Below are 22,178 nucleotides of genomic sequence, written 5' to 3'. Positions count from 1 at the left end.
CTTAGTGTTCCTGTACTTGTTCACAATTATGAGTTATGTCATAACTGATTAAAAAAGGACAGTGCAATTTGCCACACCTATAGCACTATGTAGTCATGAACTTGCTTTAGAACCTTGAGATTCAGACTTCAGCTAATATGTATATATGACAATTGCTGGCAATGAGAAAATATGGTAATGGTGAAGACAGTAACCAGAGGAAAATAAAAGTCATCAAAATGTGTTATACCTGTAAGTTTCAAGCTTTAAAGTCCCACTTAATATTTTTGTCAGCCTGACTTGTGATTTGAGTATCTGATATTGGTAGTACCAAGGATCTCCGTCACCACAGCTGGTTCCTGGAAACCTCATGTAGTACAAAGTTCTCTCACATTTCCTAACCTGTCACTAAATTCTCAAAAACCATGGCATAGGATAACAATACATTACTTAGACTCAATGAGTCTGAGTATATCACCATAGTCCACAAACCTAGGGAAACAGTGGCTCACATGAGCAATCCACTTTTGTAAGCGGTGTAACATGATAGGAGGGGGATTCACAGATGATAGTGTTCCTTTGCTGAGATTAGAAAGGTGAAAAGTCACTGATAAACAGAAAGATCCTGGACCAAATCTTCACCTGATTTACAAGTTATTATCTGGCCAGAAATACCTTTGGACTCTTGTAGACCCAAGTAAACCAAACCGTACACAAGGGAGGAAGGGGCCATAGCTCAGGGATAGAGCAAATGCTTTACATGTATGAATGTTCCAGACTGAATCTCCAGCATCTCCAATTAACGGCTCCCAGGTGTTGGGAAAGATCTCTGCATAAGACTATGGAAAGCCCCTGCCAGTCAGATTAGTTAATAATGATGCAACTCAAGAGAGCACATAAAACAATTATGAATGCAGCCATAGTTAAAAAGACCTCTAAAGGTAGACTACAATATGATCATTATGTCAGGTAAGTGTAACAGTGGAAAGTGTAATTTTCAGTTCTTCCTGGTTCAAATGGCTAGGCATCTGGTTGGCTGTGGGAACAGAATGAAGGACTAGGCAGGCCTTTGGTCTGATCCAGAAGAGATTTTATTTCCTTTTGTTCTATAGTTCCCAGGATTCCCAGCAGCAGTGAACACTTCCAAGTGTGCTCAGGAAGTGCTTCCATTGCTGCTGGAAAGCCTGGTAACTTAAGAAGGCGGCCTCTGCTGTCCCCAGTCTTCCTTGCTGCCAGTTTATCTCCCCAATTTACAAAGTAGGTTTGGGAAGGCAAGGAGTGGTAATATAAGGGAAACTGGAAAGCTGACAAGGGGCTCCCCTTGGCTTGGGGACTTTCCAAGCTTTCTTGGAAAGTTTCCAAGCTTTCCCAAGACCATTCTTCACGAAAACTTGCAAAGACCAAATAAAGCCAGCTAGGGTGGAGCTCATCCATCACTAGACTACGTTAAAGAGAGGTTGTATGTGAGATTCACATAGTCAGCTTTTTAAATAGGAATTTTCTTCTGAAATGTTTGTATTACTTGGATTCAAGGTGGGTTTTTTTTGTGTTAAATCCAGAGAAGCACACAGAATCAAAGTGTGTGTGTGTGTGTGTGTGTGTGTGCATGTGTGTGTTTCAGGGTGTTTTTTTTTTACCTCAAAATCCTGATACTGTTCTTCGGTTAATGATTTTTTGGCAACGACCAGAGTGCGTAGTCCTTCTCTTGCCATGTTACCACACTAAAAATTGCAAATATAATTAAAAATATATAAAATAGCTATAAATCATGCTGAAATGTCTTGACAGGTATAAGAGGCTCATTCCCCTTCAGATTTAGTTGGCTTTGATGTCACAAACAAAACATCAGTGTACAAGCGCTCTCTTCACAGCCTGGAAATAGATGTTAGGGGAGTTGCATGGCTGCTGCAAAAATCAGCATTCCTGCACCTGCCCTGGTAATATCTACTAATGTCTGATGCAACGTCCTCATTTTACAAGTTTTTCTGCCCCTTCAAGCAGGTGTTCCAGTAGATGTGGTCCTTTCAGGAGGGGTGGGTCCACAAATTCGTATTGAGAGACTACTGTTCCACCCCATGATATTTTGCCTTTGGGGTGCCTTAGGGTTCCTGCTTGCCTTCCATGATTTTAACAATTACATGAAATGGCTGGGAGAAGCTATCCAGAGGTTTGGGCTGAGATGTCACCAGTATGCAGATGGCACACCGTCCTACCTCTTGTTTCCATCTATTAATCTGGGTAGACAGTAGAAACCTTAAAAAGGTGTCTGGAGGTGGTTTTGGTTGGATGAGGGCCAACAAACTGAAACTTAATCAAGAGAAGATGGAAGTACTATTGGTTGGGAAGACAGCTGATGTGGAGGTTTACAATGAATTTTGGACAGGGTTATACTCCCTCTGAAGGATCAGGTATGCAGTTTGGAGGTATATCTAGAGCCAGTGTGATCTATGGAGCTGCTGGTTGACCTTGGTGGCTAGTAGTGCCTTTTACCAGCTTAGGCTGGTTTTCCAACTGCGAACTATCTAGAGAAAGCAGACCAGGCCTCAGTTACACATGCACTGGTCACATCCAGGCTAGGACTAAAGTAATGTTCCCTATAAAATGTGCTTTTAAAAAACAGTACAGAAACTTAAAATGGTGCAAAATGCAGCTAGATGTGAGACCTAGGCAGTTTGATCATATATACACCGAGTGTGCATCACTGCATTGATTACCATTAGTTTCCAAGCTCTTTAAAGTACTAGCACTAGCACTTAGTTTAAAGCCCTGAACAGTTTGAGACCAGGTTATTTGGATGACTGCCAACACTGACATGACTCTCCCCAAGCTCTAAGAATAGCCTCAAGGGTCCTGCTCTTGGACCTGGCCCTAATGGCAATCAGGTTGGTGGGTATAAGGGACAAAACCTTTTCAGTGGTGGCCCCAGACTTTAGAATTCTCTACCCCCTCCCCCTCAAAAAACTGTGTTTGATCCCTTCTCTTGTGACCTTAATTCTACTTTTATTCTACCAAGCAGCTCTTGGTCTTATTGCTGTCCCCTTATTACTTTTATTATGTTTAGGGTGCAGTTGTATGGGCTGAGCCCTCATTAGAGGGACACGTCTGATCTTGGAGACTTCTGAGTATCCAGTGCCCTACCAGGCTACTGCTGACAGGACAGGTGAAGCAACAGAAGTGACTTCATCTCTCCATTCCCATTTGTACATTTTCCTCTAGACAGGCCTTTGAGCCTGTCTGAAGTACGCACATTGCTGGGGGTAGAGCTGGAGAGGCCATAGGAAACAACATATCCTGGCCTCTCCGCTCCTCTCAAACTGTAATGTCCCCTTTCAGACCCTCTGAGGTCCTCCAAGGCTGCTTTTGCAGCTGGCACAGACCTTTGTGTGGCAGCTGTGGGGAGATGGGAGTGATATTGGATTTCAGAGTCCCCCTTCCAAGGTTGTAGCAATGTCTATGGCTTCAGGGGTGGGGACTCTGAAGAATCCTATGGTCCCTGGGATGCTGTCCCGGGACCATAGGAGCGTTCTCTCCATTGTTTTCTTTTTAATATTTTTATTTTATGTCATCTAAAATGTGGGGTATAAATATATTAAGGAAATGTTTTTCCCATAAAATTATTTCCTACACAATGGGATGCTCTCCCAGGACCATAGGAGCGTTCTCTCCATTGTTTTCTTTTTAACATTTTTATTTTATGCTGTCTAAAACGGGGGGTAGAAATATATTAAGGAAATGTTTTTCCCATAAAATTATTTCCTACACAAGTAAGCCTAATGGAAATTAATATACTATAATGAAGGGACTAAAGCATTTCTACTACTATCTACAAACTACTACTATCATAATACAATTATAAACTGGTATTAACCTTATTTTGTTAACTCAAAACACCAGAATTAAAAAATAATATAAAACAGGAATGTTAATTATTCTTTAAAAAGCTTGATGCTGTCTGTCTAGTGCAAAATGATTATTGATTTGACCTCATAATGCTAAACAAATTAAGCAAGTATTTTACAATTAATTGTGCATCGTTATCGCCAAAAGTAATTTTTATGACACTTTATTATGTCTTCAGGGAGTTTAATTTATTCATGCCCCTGATTAAATCAAACTGCCTGAAGCAGGTATTGATTTATATTGCCAATACCATTATGAACATGCATTGTGTGATCATCACATTACCGTATTGTCTATATGTAAGGTCAAATTAAGACAACTGCTTGTGTCTAGTACAGCAATACAGTGTATTGTATTTAGTTTGTGAAAACACATTATAGCATATCTTACAGTAAAAAACGAAAGTAGTTTAAATACCATTTTCAGTTATGTTTGCATTGTCCAGAGTAAAAAATTATCATGCTCAGGAATTTGGTTGCCCCTAAGGTAGCTTTTTGGATCCCAGCCTATATGTTTGTTTTGGAACAGATACTGAAAAGATTAAGACCTTTTAAAATATTTGTTACTCTATTGCTCAGTTTGACAGCTAGCTTTCATTTTCTTTCAATATTATACAAAATTTGGAGACCATTGCAACTCTTAAAAACCTATTAATGCTACACTTAATTGCATTTTCTAATCCATTGTTCTTTTGGTTCATTATTTCTATGTCTGAAATAGATAGAGGCTATTGGACTGTTAGAGATTACTATTTTGCCTTCTGTACTTAGATTCCATAGTTCTTCATTTCTTTATGGAAGAGTAAAGCATTTACTTTTTTGCTCAAGTTGAAAGAACTGTTAGTAAGATTTCTTACCTCTTCTTCTAGCCAGTCATTATACTGAACGATGGAGGACATCGCAACATCTGCACCTTTCATATAAAACGTGATTTCACCTGTAGATTCATCCTGAAAGAATGAACAAAAACAAACATGGAAACAATCCATAGATACCGCAGGCACAGACCAAGGTGCAGAATCTTTCTTAGACATAAATTTCAACTCCTGACAGTGGAATTCCTAAAAGTCAGGAAATGATGGTATTCCATACATAATATGAAAAATCTACTAGAGAAGGAGCTTGCAGAGTTATCATCTTAGCACTAAATATTTACTTCAGTAAATTATTACTAAGGAGACATGCTATCGGGGAAGATGTGTGTGTATTATTATTGTTTGCCAACTTTTATATTTGAAAAGTTATGCACATTTTAAAAATCACACACTTTCATAAAGATACAACCTGCAAGCGAGACCAAGGAAAAATAGTGAAAAAGCATACCCTCACTATGGTTCCCATTCGTTTGCTCTCAGATGTGAAAGGGAAAATTTGCAGAATGTAGTATGTCAGAATCTGTCCACTGGGGGTTTTCAGCTGCATTGAAGTCAAATCCCTGTTCACCAAAGTAAGGCCAACACTTTCGGTCCATTGCACCAGAGCTACCTAGACAGAGACATAGCAGTTTTGATTGTTAATTATACCCAGTGCAAATCAAACTGAACACAAACACTTAGATTCACTATAGAGCATTTGAAAAAATAAAAACCAGAATAGTTTATGTACCATGCCAAGCTGAGCTAACAAAATCCCTTAAGGATGACAATATGCAGATGTTTATAAATGCAGAATAAACAATAAAAATCCCATTTTCTATCACTTTTCATCTAGCTATTCTAGTAAGAGAACTATGTTGTGCTACTGCTGTCCATAGTTTCGAATGCATGGAAGAAATAATAACTCAAAGTGTATTATTCAACAATAATACATACAAATAGGGGATATGTCAAAGGAAAATATATAGTGTACAATACCAGAAAAATTCTAATTGTCAAGCATTAAAAGTCTAATATTAAAAATATTAATACCAATGTTTACGAATTTGGCTACTAACAAAAGAACATTAATGCTGACTCTATCAAGGCAAGCAGCAAGCAGCAATTCATTTGATCTATCAGGAAGTGGCCTTATGAAGGAAACCCTTGTGCCCTTACAAAAACTGCAATAAAGAAGCATATATGCAAGAGATTCAATTTCATTCCAATTACAAGGACAAAGTCTTTGCATGTGTGGAATTTTATGAAAGAAACTAACTATAGATGGCTTAGCATTACATGCAGCCAAAAAAGGACATTTTTCTATATTTGGCCACAGATAATAATCTCAAATAGGGAGCACAGTAATTCAGGATCAGAATGCACATGCCATGAGCTTGGAAAACAGGATAGCAAAAGGAAAGCAGATACAACATGTTCTGTTTATCAGTATCCTGGATACTTTGCTTAATTTTGTATGTTGCATGTGTGCTATCAAACATAAGTAACTGTTCTGGGGGACCCCTCCCCCAAAATGGATGTTTGAGCAAACAGCCTTCATTCAAGAAGTAATAAAGAGGAAATGAAATATTTATATACAACATACACATTAGAAAGCAGCAGGATCCTGAGTGAGTGAAAGTGAATATGGTTCACATTTCCTCCTCAATCCCTCCTATGTTCTGGTGAAATCAAAGATCCTCTGCTTTTAAAATTACTACAGATGGGGAAGATGGGTTATTATGACTACACAAAAAACACATAAGGAATTAGAGAAAGTAAATCTTCTTGTCCTCTTCACACCATCTGCATATTCTGATTAAAAAAACAAATTAGTAGGCAGTATCCAAAACAATGGCAATAGGGATAATAAGTCTAAGCAAACAGACTGGGCAATACTATCCCTTCAACCGCTGCTTCCAAGCTAGTGTTATGGATCACACATGCAAGCCATGCTTATTATCTCCATGCAGTCATGTACAGAAGTACACAACCATGTAAGAAAATGTTACTTTGAAATCCTAGGCAGTACACTGAGACAGAACCACAGAAATAGCTACCAACCATCTCTGTGTACTGCCTGGTTCATAGTATCATATTTCTTCAGGTGATCATTCATTCGTGTAAGCAACTGCAGCAGAATATAAGTGGGGCTTGCATTTGTGAACTAGCCTTAATATATATTTGATGAATGGATGAGCAGATGGACCAGATGGCTGCTTTGCATTCATTGGAAGCCATGGACTCATTATGCAGCATTTGTTTTTGTTTTTTAATGCTATGATGGCTTTGCATCTTGAGAATGTATGACCAACTCCTTCATTCTGAGGCTGAGGAAGTAAGATAAGTTAGCCTATACAGAAATTCAAACCTTATGCACACTGAGAGATCATGCTGGCCCTTTTTGCTCCATTCCCCACCTGCCATTCACATATTGGATGTAAGAACATAAGATGAGCCCTGCTGGATCAGACCAAAAGCCTATCTGGTCTAGCATTCTGTTCCAACAGTGGTCAAGCAGATGCCCATGCAAAACCCACAAGCTGAACATGAGTGCAAGTAGCACTCTTCCAGCTGTGTTCCCTAGAAACTGATGTTCAGAGGCATACTATCTCTGATACTGGAAGAAATAAATAGCCATCATGATTCACAGCTTTTTCTGCACCTTCTCCAGCAATACAATATCCTTCTGTGAATTATGGTGACCAGATACATAGTATTCTAAATGTGGTTGCGCCATAGATTTGTTTAAAGGCATTATTATATTGACAGTTTTATTTTTGATTCCTTTCCTAATCATCCCCAACATGGAATTTGTCTTTTTCATAGCAGCTGCCCATGGGATCAAAGCTGAGACTTCATATTTGCATATAAACCTGCCTGCACACTAAGATAATTGGATGATGTCCTTCTCCAAATACCACTTCCACTAAAGGTAAGGCTGACATCTACAAGGGGAAATGGCAGGGAGGTATACCTGGCATTTTGCTGTCTTCTAGGTGCAAGGCAAATACGTTTATTCACTCAGCCATTTAAAAACATTTTAGGAAGCAATCCTATGGCCACTAGACACTGTCTGGAGGGCCACAGGATATACTCTTTTCTGGGAACCGACCTCCCCCCATGTCCATGCTGCCTTCGAGGTAGCACGGAGAAGCCCCATCCTCCGCACTTGGAAGAGGAGTGCAAAGCGACTGAAAAGGGGTGGGGCTGGGGGCATTCTGGGGCGGGGAGAGCGGAGCTGTGTGTACGACACATCCTATGTGTCGTATACGCAGCCTCCTCTTCCAGTAGGCCCTCTGCGGCTAGAAAGCCGAAAACGGCTGTCTAGCAGAAAATAGCAGGGCAGGAGAGGTGTGGAGAGAAAGATCCCCGCCGTGACTCTCCTGCCTTGCTTAGCATAGGCGGTCGCCTCCGAGTTCGGAGGCGGCCGCCTATCTTGATAGGATTGCACCCTTAATATCTTAAGTATTTTTAACATTCTGACTAATAATTGCAGTGTTATCTGCTGCTTATTTTGTTTCATTGTTGATCATTTCACTTGATTTAACTTTCTGTAAATGTAACCTTAATTTGCCCTTCCCAAAAGGTTCGGGAGAGGTAAAACAAAATAATAAAAAATCATTTTTTAAAAGTCTGTCATTAAAATAACCCTCAGCCACAAATAACAATGTTTCAATATCACATTAACTAGCACTTACATAACACATTTAACTGCTCAAAGTGTTTCAGATTTGTAATGAAATTACTTAAACAAATGCATACAATTAAGTCAGCGTGGTTACTGTTCACAAGGAAGCTGGCCCAAATTTCAGTAGTCCACCTCTGTTGAGCGCCCAAATTGCTAAATTTAGCTTGTTTGCAAGATAAAGTTGGCCCTTTAGGCACTTGGTAACCCCAAAGGGTTAAATTTAGATTGGAAACAAGCTAAATTAACCACTGTAGTGCTCCAGAGCAGTTTTCCACCTGATTCGGGGGTGTGTGTGTGTCTATTTTTTACTAATATCTTCTGGAATTTGTCCACTCCTGCTATAAAGGATAAAGAGAAGAACTATCTAAACTGAACTGCCTACAATGATGGTCATCATTCTTTGTAAACCATCCAGAAAGCTTTGGCTATGGGGCAGTATAGAAATGTTGTTGTTGTTGTTGTTATTAACAACAACAACAGTAATAATAATAAAGTATGTATCAGGATATGGAAGATATTAGTAAGAAATTAAGAAAGAACCCACTTCATTCATGAACAAGGTTTATCTGGGCACGCTAGAAAGAAAAGCCATTCTGATATGAAAAAAAATATGTTGCAGGATATGTCATGGCTTCAGGTATTAGTATAAGCATCAGTTAATTACAACATGGTGAAAAGAATGCTATAGGAGAGACAGAGCAAAATAAATACATTTTAAAATGTCATTTTTAGATCCACAACCAGAAAAGCTTTTTAAAGTTTTTCTAACAAGCCAACTATATTAGCTGCAAATGATCCAATACTCCAAAGGTTAATTTTCAATTTTCACAGTGAAAGGTTACTATTACATTCTGACCTGTAAATTGCATCTTTCCGTTAATACCCTATCATCACATTTGTGTCCCTTTGCAACAAGGGCTTGAGTGTTCTATATTTGGTGACTCACATCTGTTTATTATTTAGTTTATGCTTGGCTTCACATGCGAGTTGAGTTGGCAGTTTATCGCACATTTTAGATAGTTATACCTGTGCTCACAGATAAGTTCAAGGAGTCAATAGACAAAAATCATCAGGCTCTTGCATTTATTAGATAATTCCATACTTCAGCATCGAACAGTTCCACCAAATGTGTTAACAACAGCACTCAGGGAAAACTGAGAAGATACTATATAAATACACAGGTTTGGATCGTAACTTTTCTCTCTGTTCACAGGAGCATTGTGCTCACAGAAGGGAACCTACCAAATGGAGAACTATTACATCAGGGGGAAAGGTTCTAGCACACTCTTTTGCCTGTTGTGCCATTTTTCTATTTTACAAAGAGTATCTTCTAATGTAGGGGAGCATTCAAAAATATGATTCCTGTTAGCTGCATGAAATGGGCTATTTCATTCTGCCAGCTCAGGATTATCCTATCTCATTTGCTGCACACGTAAGCCAGGCCTGAGCCTTGTTACTGCAGGTTCCTAGTTCTAGCACCAGTAGGCAGACTGAAGGGCCCCAGAATCTATCTCGATTTTGAGCTACAGAGACTAGAGCCATGCAGTCCCCCCCCCCATTGCTGTCATTTGGGATCTCAGAAGCACAGTGTTTTTGTGTAGCCATAAGTCAGCCTGTCTGTCCTCCTTTTATGCTCTGCTGGAGCCCAAAAAATCACCACATTTTGATTTGGAAAGAGCCCGGACTGTGGCAAGGGATAGGCAAAGCCTTCCATTACAAGTGTTCAGAAACTGTACATCAGTCTTTGTATGTATACATCAATTTCTGGCTAAGCCTTGTGGTGCTGTAAGGTTCCATCCTGTCCCCCATGGTTTTTAACACCTACATGAAACTACTGGGGGAAGTCATCAGGAGGTTTGGGCTGAAGTTTCATCAGTATGCAGATGATAACTCAGCTCTACCTCTTGTTTCCATCTACACATCTCAGGGAGTTTGTTGAACACGTGAAACAGTGTCTGGAGGCTGTTTTGAGGTGGATGCGGGTAAACAAGCTGAAACTTAATCCAGACAAGATGGAGCTGGGCTGGAAAACCAACTACTTTGGATGGAGGTTCACAATTGGTCTAAGATGAGGTTGCACTCCCTCTAAAAGACCAAGTGCATAGTCTGTGGGTCCTCCTGGACTCTGAGCTGACTGGGGAAGCCCAGGTGGCTGCAGTGTTCAGGAGTGCATTTTACCAGTTTAGGCTGTTGTGCCAGCTGAAGCCCTATCTGGAGAGGATGGATTTGCCTCAGTTATTCATGTACTAGTGATGTCCAGGCTGGACTACTGTATTGTGCTACACGTGGGAATACCTTTGAAGATGGTTCAGAAACTTCAGCTGGTGCAGAACGTATCAGCCCAAGTTTTGGTGGGGGCAAGGCAATTCGATCATATACCTATACTGCACCACCTGCACTGGTTACCGGTGTGCATCTGGACCCAATTTAAAGTGCTGGTTTTGACCTTTAAAGCCTTAAACTGTTTGGGACCAAATTACTTGAAGGGCTGCCTTCACCTCTATCAGCCTGTCCACAGTTTAAGATCAGCAAAAGAGGCTCTTCTCATTTGCCCACCTGTGAGGGCAGTTAGGTGAATGTCCACACAAGAGAGGGCCTTTTCCACAGTGGCCCCAACCTCTGGAATAAGTTGCCATCAGGGGTCCACCAGGCCCCATCACTGCAGACTTTTATGAAGGCCCTGAAGACATACTATTATACTCTGGACTTCCCCTGATATGTTTGCTGTTGATGCTATTTTTATTGTGTAAATGTTTTCATTATTTTTAATACTGCATCAGTTTTCATTATGTGTTTTATTGTTGTATGCCACCTTGAGAGGGCTCCTACACCAAAAGGCAGCCAAGAAATATTTTAAATAAAGTAAATAATGCTTAGTCTTCTTCATCCTGCCATGCCCCATGTTACTTGCTAAAAGGTAAACATGCCCCGGGCATGGCCCCTCCAAGGAGAAATTGTCTGGCTGGGAATAGATTCTGCTTGCATTTAATATACCTCCCCCATCCTCACCCCCCACTAGTGATACCCAGATGGAAAAAGTCTTCTATCCAGATGGCACCTCTTAATCCTTTTAACATTCTAGTAAAAGATCCAATGAGACATCCAGAAGTGGAGACATAACTATTGTTTATATTGTAATAATTAAACCCAGAAACAGGGATAAAAAGAGGGCTAGAAGCTACTGAATTTTAGGAATCTTTTCTCCAAGAAGTCCTCACTGAGACATTACAAGAGAAACCTTGTGAGTCTCTGCCTTTTCAAGCCTCCTTCCTTTGTTGTTACTAGACTTACTTGCTTACAATGTTTCAATCTCAAGCAGATTTAAGGACAGGTATATTTCTTTTACTAACGACTCCTATGTTTTCCCCAGCTAGTCCATTAGCCAGCTGAAACTCTTTCTCTTCCTAAGATTTGTTACATTTGTCTGCCTTTTAACTGAGTTGTGTTGGCTCTGGGGAGATAATGGCTCCATTGGAGCCCTGTCCCCCATCACCTTTGAGAGCACCTACATTCTTTAACACCAAGATAGAAAGTGACTTTTACCATCCCATCTTGTGGCTATTTGTGAATGAATGGCGTGGCTGAGCAACCTTCTTCTTGATATTTGAAAATAAAGGCCTTCACCAAAGCCGGAACCACAAGGTAAGAGCTCTTAAACTCTGAACCACTTACTGAACTCTTTGTGAGACTTTCCTTTTCCACACTTACCTTTGATCTAAAACCTCCATACCCATATTGCCTCAGAAACCCACTCATTTACAAAATCACCACCCTGAAAACCTCTAATTGGATTTGACTTATGTCTGTCTCTTCTCTGCTTTCCTCTCTTCCATATTCAGTTTCATACCCAGTTGCCAGAGCAACTGCATAGCACATATTTGCTTCTCTTTTACATATACTTGTTAGTTTATGGCATTTTTCCCCAGAGGGGTACCCATGTTAGTCCACTGCAGCAAAAACACAAAAGAGTCTTGTGGCACCTTAAAGACTAACAAATTTATTCTGGTGTGAGCTTTCATGGAAATCGTCCACTTCATCAGATGCATGAAGTGTTGACCTCAAATTGACAGACCTATATATACATGCTGGGGAGGCGGGGGGGGGGGATGTAAACTGTGTTGTCAAAGGGAACTGAAATGCAAAAAACTACAGACAGTGAAAGTACAATTCCCTCTGACAGTACAGTTTACATCTCACCCCAGCCCCCACCCAGCATGTGTATCTACGTCTGTTAGCACTTCATGCATCTGATGACGTGGACAGTGTCACAAAAGCTTATTCTAGTATAAATTTGTTAGTCTTTAAGGTGCTACAAGACTCTGTGCTGTTTATGGTATTTCTGACTCTGTAAATGCTGGTTTTCATTAAAAACTTTAAAGAAACTATTAAATGTTGGGTGCTTCTAGATAAGACTTTTATCATGTAATCACCCTGCCTCATTCATGGAATTTAACAAGGGTCCAGGCATCACCATCTTTCACTGATAAGCCTCTTGTGCTTTCCCACCACTTCTTCAAAGTTCTTTTTCCTTATTGCAAAAAATATGTTAATGAAGAAAAGATGGAATAGCTACACAATGCCTTCTGATTGTTAGCACCCTCTGGAAGCACCCTTTAAAATGTGCTCCTGGAACACTCCAGTTCCCCATTAAAACAAGGCCCATGTTTACCGCACACCGTGTTTTAAACAGCAAATATGACTTTTTGCTGCTGCAGTTCAGTGGTGTGACAGCAGCACTTTGGGTGTCAGCAAGGGCCACAAAATAGGTGGGGGGTATATGTGGCCCATGGGCTGCCTACTCCTGATATATATGCATTCAGGCTGAATGTGTGAATGCATATATGCATGTCAACTATGCATGGTAAAAGCCACTACCATTACCGCACACTGATGATATGGTCAGGAACCTCTTATTAGATACTCTGCACAAGTTAAGAACTAGACAAATTCATGGAGGAGAAGGCTATCAATGGCTACTAGTCCTGATGGCTATGTGCTGCCTCCAGTACCAGAGGCAGTGAGCCTATGTGCACCAGTTGCTGGGGAACATGGGCAGGATGGACTGATGCACTTGTGTCCTAATTGTGGGTTCCCAGTCAATAACTGGTTGGCCATTGTGTGAACAGAATGCTGGACTAGATGGGCCCTTGGTCTGATCCAGCATTGTCCTTCTTATGTTTGTCCTGCACCATTACACACTCCTTAGCTACTGGGCTCAGATTCTCCTCTGGCCTCCCTTAACCTGTAAAAAAAACCCTGGTCATTTTCAATCAGATTACAACACTGATAACTCTGCTTCTCATAGATCAGGCAGTTCAAACTCCCTGGATGTAGACGTTTCCCAAGACTTCTGTTATGATTCTGAGATGGATGCAGAATTGCTTTAAACGTTTCTGCCTCTTAAGAATGTAAGAGCAGCCATGCTGAACCAGACCAAAGGCCTGTAGTCCTGCATTCTGTTCTCCCAGAGGCCAACCAGATGCATATGGGAAGCTCATAAGTAGGACATGAGTGGAATTGTACCCACCCACTCATGTTACCCAGCAACTGGTATCGAGAGGCATAGTCCCTCTGATACCAGAGATAATTTATTTATTTATTTATTTATTAAATTTATTAATCGCCCATCTGACTGGTCACCCAGCCACTCTGGGCGATGTACAACCCACCATAAAACAATTTAAAACAATAAAATTTTACCATAATTTTTTTTTTTTAAATACCCTAACCCACCCCAAATGCCTGCCTGAACAACCACGTTTTTAATGCACGACGGAAGCTCATTAAAGAGGGGGCATGACGGAGTTCCCTAGGGAGGGAGTTCTACAGAGTGGGGGCCACCACAGAGAAGGCCCTCTCCCTCGTCCCCACCAGTCTAGCTGTCCTGGCTGATGGGACAGAGAGAAGGCCATCTGAGGCTGATCTTGTTAAGCAGCCTGTCTGGTGTTGCTGGAGGCGCTCCTTAAGACAGGCTGGGCCGGAACCATATAGGGTTTTAAAGGTCAAAACCAACACCTTGAATTTGGCCCGGAAAACAACTGGTAACCAGTGCAACTCCTTCAGCACTGGAGTGATGTGATCTCGCCGGCGGCTGCCTTTAATCAGGCGAGCTGCCACGTTCTATACCAGCTGCAGCTTCCGAACCGTCTTCAAGGGTAACCCCACGATATATAATATATAACCATCATGACTAGTAGCCCACTTTCTCACCAAATAGCAGATATACCCCTACCCAAGACCAAATAGACACCTATTTCACTTGACCAGGGTGTCTGGTTTCACTCCCACATAGAGAAAAACAAATGTTCAGTCTCTGATAAGCCAATGGATGAGGGCCCTCAGGTCAGGCTCATCTCATAGTCCATGCTCCACAAAATGTTGAATAAAGTCACTAACCTAGACTCATTTCTATTTTCAGATCAAACGTGATCTTCCCCAAGACTTGGCCATATGTATATGCCTTCCAGCTATCTGTTTCTTCTCTATCCTCTCTACTTTGAGCAAATATTTGAAAAGGAATGACAGGAACCTGCTATATCTCTAAATAAATCCACTCTCCACTTTTATCCTCTCTCTACAGACAAGGTGAACCAATATTTCGCTCCTAAAGTAGTGGCTGTTGTATTCTCAAAGGTTCTCCCTCCTGCTAGTAATCTCCACCAAAAGATCTTACATACCATTCTCAAGAACTAATGATGCCTTCCTTCTGTCCCAATGCTACCCACCCCCAGAAGAAGTTTTGGTACATTCTAAAGAGTTTTATTTCTAGGACTGAACCTTAAACCCTATTTATTAATTATGGTAAAGCTCAACAGGGGCAAGAAAGCCTCTTCTTATAATGGATTTCTGATTGCCTCTTATACAGGCCTTCTCTTTCCTTTATCCTCTTTCTTTCTTTCTCCATCTCACTGCACTGTGTTAATATCTAATCATGTCAAAAGAGGACAAATTCAGCACTTGCTTTATAAAGGAATCATTCATGATATGTGAGCAGTACAGAATTATTCTGAGATACTCTGTGAATATATATGTATAAGGCTCCTCTTCATAATGTAAAATGAGGCCTACCCTACTCTAGCCTGTATATGAAAATTTGATAATTTTAATGAATATTTTTATATATTTTTGTATCTTTTTTTAATCTTATTTTACTTCCTCTTCTGTTCCCTCACCATAATGTCTTCAGCATAATGTTTAAATACTCCAGGTATTTGGGATTATGATGTTTCTGAATATATGTAGGTAAAAGTATAGACAATAAGGAGTATTTTTATTAGTCATTAAAAATTGTGATTAATCCATCTTCTCTGACCAAAGAGGGGCAAAGGTCTTCAAAGGCTCCTGTTCATAGCAAGCCTCTGAATTACTTGGACTTGTGTCCTTTGAACTTATTGCTCTACCTACTTAGTTTATATCCTTTTATGACTTTTTATTACATTAGTTTAGCACCAGCTTTCCATGATTTACCTAGGCATACCATACTTATATGATAATAAAGCTAAGCACAGGTGGGTTTTATCAGTGGAGTCCTCAACATGTCCTCTTTCCTTTCTATGCTGTAGAGGACATGAAGAACAGACAAATGAAACTTCCCATTCTTTCAGAGAAAATGAAATATTGATCACTTATCATAAGAAACAATGAGCTTGGCATAAGTAGAGCTCATGCTATGAATACAGAATAAGTTACTTATCTGAAGCTACAGTAGCTACATGCATTAAAATGAAGGTTCCCATTGGTCTTAATAATTCCTTTAAAGTGTGCATGTGAACATTATAATGGTCATAGATATTGTACATATTTGGAATTAAAGTCTTCATATTTATTCATTTATTGTGCAATATTTTCATTGTAATTCAAAAAGGTTTTAGGTGTTAGCAATGGAAGAACAGACTATGTTTAAACTGCCTATATATTTTTCTTTATTGTCTGTTCTGAATATTTTGTATAGTGTTAGACTATATGGTGCAAATATGCTAAGACTGTTAGTATATGCTATCATATATCAAAAGATGATCCACTGGTTTCATAAATGATGGGAACATATTGCATTGCTAAAGAAGCTGAATGCATAAAACCAGTCTGTCAAATGATATTATTGCTTATTAACGAAATATATTTTGGTAGGTCAACAATGAGGTTAAAAAGAAAACATCAATTGAGCCATTTTCGTAAATAAAGCTCCAGGGTGAAATATTCACAGTACTTTATTCAATAAAAATGCTTTTAAAATGGTATTTGTGTGATTGAGAAACATTGGCATCATCCGTCAACCTAACTGCAAGTAAGTTCAATACACAAAATAATGAACCATTTACATTATTTTCCTTAGGCTCCAGTGATTTGCAAGTATTGCATCAATGCAGCTCTTAAAAAGTTATGATCAAGACCTTCTGGTCTTTTCAGTTCTAGGTTTCTTTTCAGTCCTATAATTTTTTTAGGTTATTTAAATATTTTCACAGCTTCATCTTTCTTTAACAGGTTTTTTACATTCTTAAGGAACTTCAATTTTACAAGAATTTCAGGAGACACGATTTTGAGAATCACAAAGTAAAGTTCAGGACTGTCTTAGATTTTCCCTATAGCCTTCTAAACCAACATTAAAATTACTTTCATATCTACTGTTTGATTCTCTCATATTGTACTCTATATTGTTTTGGTTTTGTTGTATTAATTTATCACATCTTTTTGTTTTAAAAATACAGTCGTAATAGAATGGAAAAATGTTTAAAAATGCGGGGAAAAGGAAACTATAACAGACTTCAGAGATACCTAATATGCTCCATGTTGGTACTGTACAGTTTTGTACACTTTTTGTCTTGTTGCTTCTGCTAACAGCAGGGATCTATGGGCAAGCAGAGATGTCACACACAAAGCAGGGTTATAAACATTTACTGAATTCACAGTTTTCAAGGTCTGGTGCAAAGAAGGCAGGGGCACAACTCCAAATGCTGTCAGGAAATATACTGCCCTACCCAGTTTGTTGGGGAAACTCAGGAAGCAGAGTAGTGTTAGTCAAACACTGGAGCTCTTCCTGGATCCCTCCCCTTTATATACCCAGGAGGAGCAGCATGGTAGAGCAGTCTCCATCCTGGTTTGCTCCTCTATGTCCCCCATCCCGCTTTGGAATATTCTACTTTGTAGTCTAGTTCTCTCAAAATGGCTTTCAAACTTAAAACCAATAAAATACAATAGAATCAAATATCATAGAATCATAGAATAGTAGACTGTTAGTAGGAAGGGGCCTACAAGGCCATCGAGTCCAACCCCCTGCTCAATGCAGGAATCCAAGTCAGAGCATCCCTGAATACATTATATATTACATTATACAAATATAATGTAATATACACAAACAATTAAAATTACAACAACAGGTCTTCAATCAAGTAATCTACTAAAATGCCAGCTACCAGATAATCAACCTCAGACTACCCCATTCCAGCAAATAAGTCTTCTAAAAGGAAGGCTGGGAGAGAATTCATCTGACGTACCTCCCTGGGCAGGAAGTTCCATAGGGCTGGTGCTTCTGGAAAAGGTCTGCAAGTTTGTGCTTATCTGCTGAACCAAAATAGTGCCTCCTCAGGTATTCTGGACAAAGTCGCAGGTCTACCATTGTATAGAGTTTGTTACCCTTGCCCAAAGCCCCAATTAAATGAAATCAGGTGAGGCCAAACCCTTCTATATGTTTAAAATGTTAACACATCATTTTAAAAGGAAAAATCAAATGTTTTTTGTGAACTCAGAAATACTAGAGATCCTTACTGAATTCTATAACGGGATCGCCAAATGTGACCTATATGCTTGCTTTGCTGTAGTTTTATAACATGTTGCTCCAAAACAATCATTCTTCAGCTGTCACCCATCCCATCCATAGATTCCCTTCTTCAAATGGATCCAACCCAGTGAAGATAAATATAAAGATGATCACATGTTCCACCAACTATTTAGGAGATGCATTTCCTTTTAAAAATCAAAACGTTGCACAGATTATAAGATACCAATGGCACTTGGATCGTAAACATTTGAAACTAGATGTTTACTTTTGACAGGCAGATAATTGTTATGATGCCACATCATCGATGCTTGTTCTGTTGTGGTATTGATTTTCTCTATTCTAAGTACCTGTTATGCTGGTATAACAAGTAGAATCCAATTAGTTGTTACATTTTCTGAAGCGAGGGTAAATTTAAATAATCACATCTGAAAATATAAATATTATTATGGCAGCCTTACCTCATCAGGACTAGAAGCTTGATAAGTTCTATTTTCGTCACTGAAATCCTGATCTACCTCTGCGTATTCTGTTTCTCCAGTCACTCCTGTTCGGGATTCATACACAGGTGTAACATTGTGACACAATGCAATAGCTTTTACTGCTTCGTGTATTCGACTGCTGACAGTTTTACGGACTTTTGGTGCAGAAGATTGCGTCTTTCTGGAAGGTGTTGAGCTGGTACTGTTTCCGCTAGACTGGGAATGTATCTTTGAAACAGAAATATAATATGAAGAGAAATGGAACAAACATCCAACTCATATCAATTACAGGTATCAGTTTAATCTCTGGTTTCTTGCCTGGAATGCCTGAATTATGAGGTTATAAATTTATTTAGTTTTAAGATCTTTTTTTATGTTAGTCCCTTCCTCAATCAAAAAATATGTTTGAGTCCTCTTTATTAAGCTTCACTAGTTTTCCCCTGGGCTTATCATTCCATAGGATTTCAGACAAACTCTTTCTATTGACTTCTACAATCTTTCTCCCCTTTTTGAGGGGGTAATGTGAATTACAGTATCAGGTCACACACTTCCTTATATGAAGGGGAGGGGGAGGGAGGAAGGAAGCAAAGACTGCACATCACTCTTTCACTATGCTGGGAGTATCTTCAGGTGTGCGAGTATGTAAACCGACACAAAATTCTCCTATGAATTGTTTTAAAGTAAGAATGGTTTTAGGGTATTTTAGAGTTGCTTCTTTAAGGCAACTTTCCATGTTATCTTTCCTGCCATGTTCTTAAGAGAGGTGTTGGGAAACATCAGGAAGGCAAGTTGTCAGAGGTGAATCAGAAACATTGTCTTTCAGAGTAATGTTGTGAATTCATACATTACAAAAGCTCAGAGCTTTAGGTTGCTTTCAACATGTGCCTTCAAATTTACATTAGGAAAAGCAACATGGGACACATCCCTTAGACACTGGGGATCCCCATCCATTCAAATCGATGAGAAACATTCCCTTCCCTTTGATGGAATATAGATTGCACCTTGAGTGTACAGGTTTTACTGGATGCTAGATTTTATTGTTTTCCAACAGCACAGTAATTTGTCCAGACAGGGAAAAATTGCTCTTGTAGTAGTCACAACTGTGCCTGTTAAAAGGCAGGAGAATGCATGTTAATATCCTTATTTCTTGGAAAGCGGTACAGTATCTTTGGCTAGTACTACAAGACAGTTCCTCTCACCTCACCAGTATTATCAAACTAACTTTTTGTTTTCTACAGGGTAACACCACTGAAACCCTGTTTGGCAAGCAAACATTTCTTTTTGACTCCATGTGCTGATCCACTGAACCATGAATATTCTGCCCATCAAATTACAGTGTAGTCTAATAAAGGGTTTAACTTTCTGATCATCTGGCACTGTTTTTCAGCTACTGCTTTAAACCTTTGTATTTGCATTCTGTTAACCCTGATACCATTATAGCCACAAATAAATTAAACTGATTTACTTCTTCTGAATTATGTTATGTTTATTGATGCTTGCATAATTTAATTTCACACAAATTCCATTAAAGATTATGCCCTCTATCACAAAATGCTTCCAGTGGGGAAATATAATCAGGTTATAATAGATTTGTGCGTTGCATTAGAGTGGACCTACTCGACTATTGTCATCTTAATAATAAAACTGAACACAAACAAGGGGGAAAAATCAATGCTACACAAGAACCACTGTATAACTGGCTGCTTTGATAATGATTGCTTAAATAGAAGAATTCTCAATACATACTTTTGGAAGCAACTATTTAACAGCTAGCTATTTCCTAAGGGAAGTTATTTCTCCATTTTTCATACTTGGAAAAGATGGCAGAAATGAATTTGTTCCTAGGGTATTTAGAATTGAAAAAAGAAGTTGTCCTAATGAAAGAATTCCTCCCAAGTACAAGAATCTACACTGGCTTTTTTTTTTTAAAGGAAGGGTTTGAGTTGTTAAAAAAAAAAAAAAGCTACATTCCTCCACTCTGATCCTACATCCTTCATCTCAAAGTTTAGAATTTGTGAAAGAGAATGGAAATGTATCATGTACATTTATCAGTCTACTGTAATAGGTTTCATTAAAATAGTTGGACCTTGCCCAGCTGGTGCAGCACAGGGACTATGAGCATGATGAACCATGAGATAGAAGGTTTCTAGTTTAAATCTCTGCTCAGTCATGAACACATTGGGTGCCTCAAAGAAACTACCATTTCAGCTGTTTCTCACATATATATTTTACAGTTAATAATACCGGTATATTTTACATAGTTGCTGTAAAGATTTCTGAAATCATCTATATGAAATTATTTGAGCACAAAACAAAACCACTGAATAATAAGAATTGTCATCTAGATTCTATTTCCCAATAAATGTGTGTGCATGCACAATATGTATAATCACTTGAGTTCAGGGCTTGATAAAATCCTAGAGAGATTTGTAGAAAAATAACTGGCATGAAGGAATTAATCTTTCAAAGGAAAAACACCTCCTATAAAACTCAGACTTTTCAGCAAATACATTGCATCTAGGCATCAGACCCTAATGTGCACTCTCCGCAACTTCTACTAAAAATAGCAAGCATAGGAAAGGGTGAGCAGGGCCAGAGAACTCCGAGTACAAAATGAGGATGAAGTAGCTCCAGCTCTTATATAATAAGCTCCATCCAGTTCATAGTCCATTAGCCATATGATACACTCTCACTCAGGGATATCCCCTCTGCCCTGTTCTCCTCTTGCATCCGCTGGTGGGCAGCAATGGGAATTAGCAGCAACAGCAACCAGTAATGTGAGGTCATTTGAGCTTTTGCTGCTCAGCTTGTGACTCACCCTACGCTGAGTAGCAGAGGCTCAGGTTGAGCAGGTGGAAGAGTGCATGGCTTGCTGAACACCTTCATGCCAGCAAAATGCTAGATTCCACTGTAGTGGTCCAAGGGCAATATTAGCTGTTTGTTTAAATCATTCTGATGACCTTAGATCAGGGGTGGGCAACTTGTGGCTGTCCAGATGTTTTGGTCCACAACTCTCAGCCCTAGCCAGAATAGCCAATGGTGAGGGATTATTGAAATTGTAGGTAAAAACATCTGGAGGGCCACAAGTTGCCAACCCCTGCCGTAATAGCAGACTGCTTTGCATTGACAGGAAGTATGCTGTGGTAAGACAAGAAGACTCAAGTTGTTACCATTGCTGTGTTTCAAGAGGCACATAGTTTCTCTGCCAAAACTCTGGTGAGACAGGTGGAAGGATCTTGCCATCGTTGCTGCCAGATTGCCATGGTGTCTGAGAAAACAACTACATGGCACCAAGTTTCATCTTTCCAATATTTACCATTTTATTAAGCTGAAACTTTGTCAACAAGAACAAATCAATTCTTTTATGCAGGTAATTTCACATAACTTTGAAATACTTTTGATCATGTAATTATAGCTATAATTTAAAACAAATAACCATTGAGATGATTTCATAGCACACTATTTTTTCAGCCTCTGTTGGGATCCATTAAAACAATTTCA

At 39.4% G+C, this 22,178-nt stretch overlaps 1 protein-coding gene across 4 annotated transcripts in view; it reads right to left on the bottom strand.

Moving 5' to 3' along the window:
- Positions 1-22,178, bottom strand: part of ATP9B (ATPase phospholipid transporting 9B) — a 200,942-nt gene that overhangs the window by 18,260 nt on the left and 160,504 nt on the right. For all 4 annotated transcript variants that reach the window (XM_084850042.1, XM_084850044.1, XM_084850040.1 and 1 more), the window contains 4 exons: positions 18,657-18,905; positions 5,202-5,363; positions 4,736-4,828; positions 1,617-1,700 (listed from right to left, as the gene is read on the bottom strand). In XM_084850042.1, coding sequence (XP_084706168.1) covers positions 1,617-1,700; positions 4,736-4,828; positions 5,202-5,363; positions 18,657-18,905 — 588 coding nt within the window. The remainder of the gene's footprint in view (positions 1-1,616; positions 1,701-4,735; positions 4,829-5,201; positions 5,364-18,656; positions 18,906-22,178) is intronic.

The sequence above is a fragment of the Heloderma suspectum genome, chromosome 4, assembly GCF_057233095.1.
Source record: "Heloderma suspectum isolate Gila_16-S chromosome 4, 16-S_ref, whole genome shotgun sequence".
Classification (NCBI taxonomy): Eukaryota; Metazoa; Chordata; class Lepidosauria; order Squamata; family Helodermatidae; genus Heloderma; species Heloderma suspectum.
The sequence above is the reverse complement of the archived record's forward strand: the minus strand, read 5'-3'. Positions and strand labels throughout refer to the sequence as shown.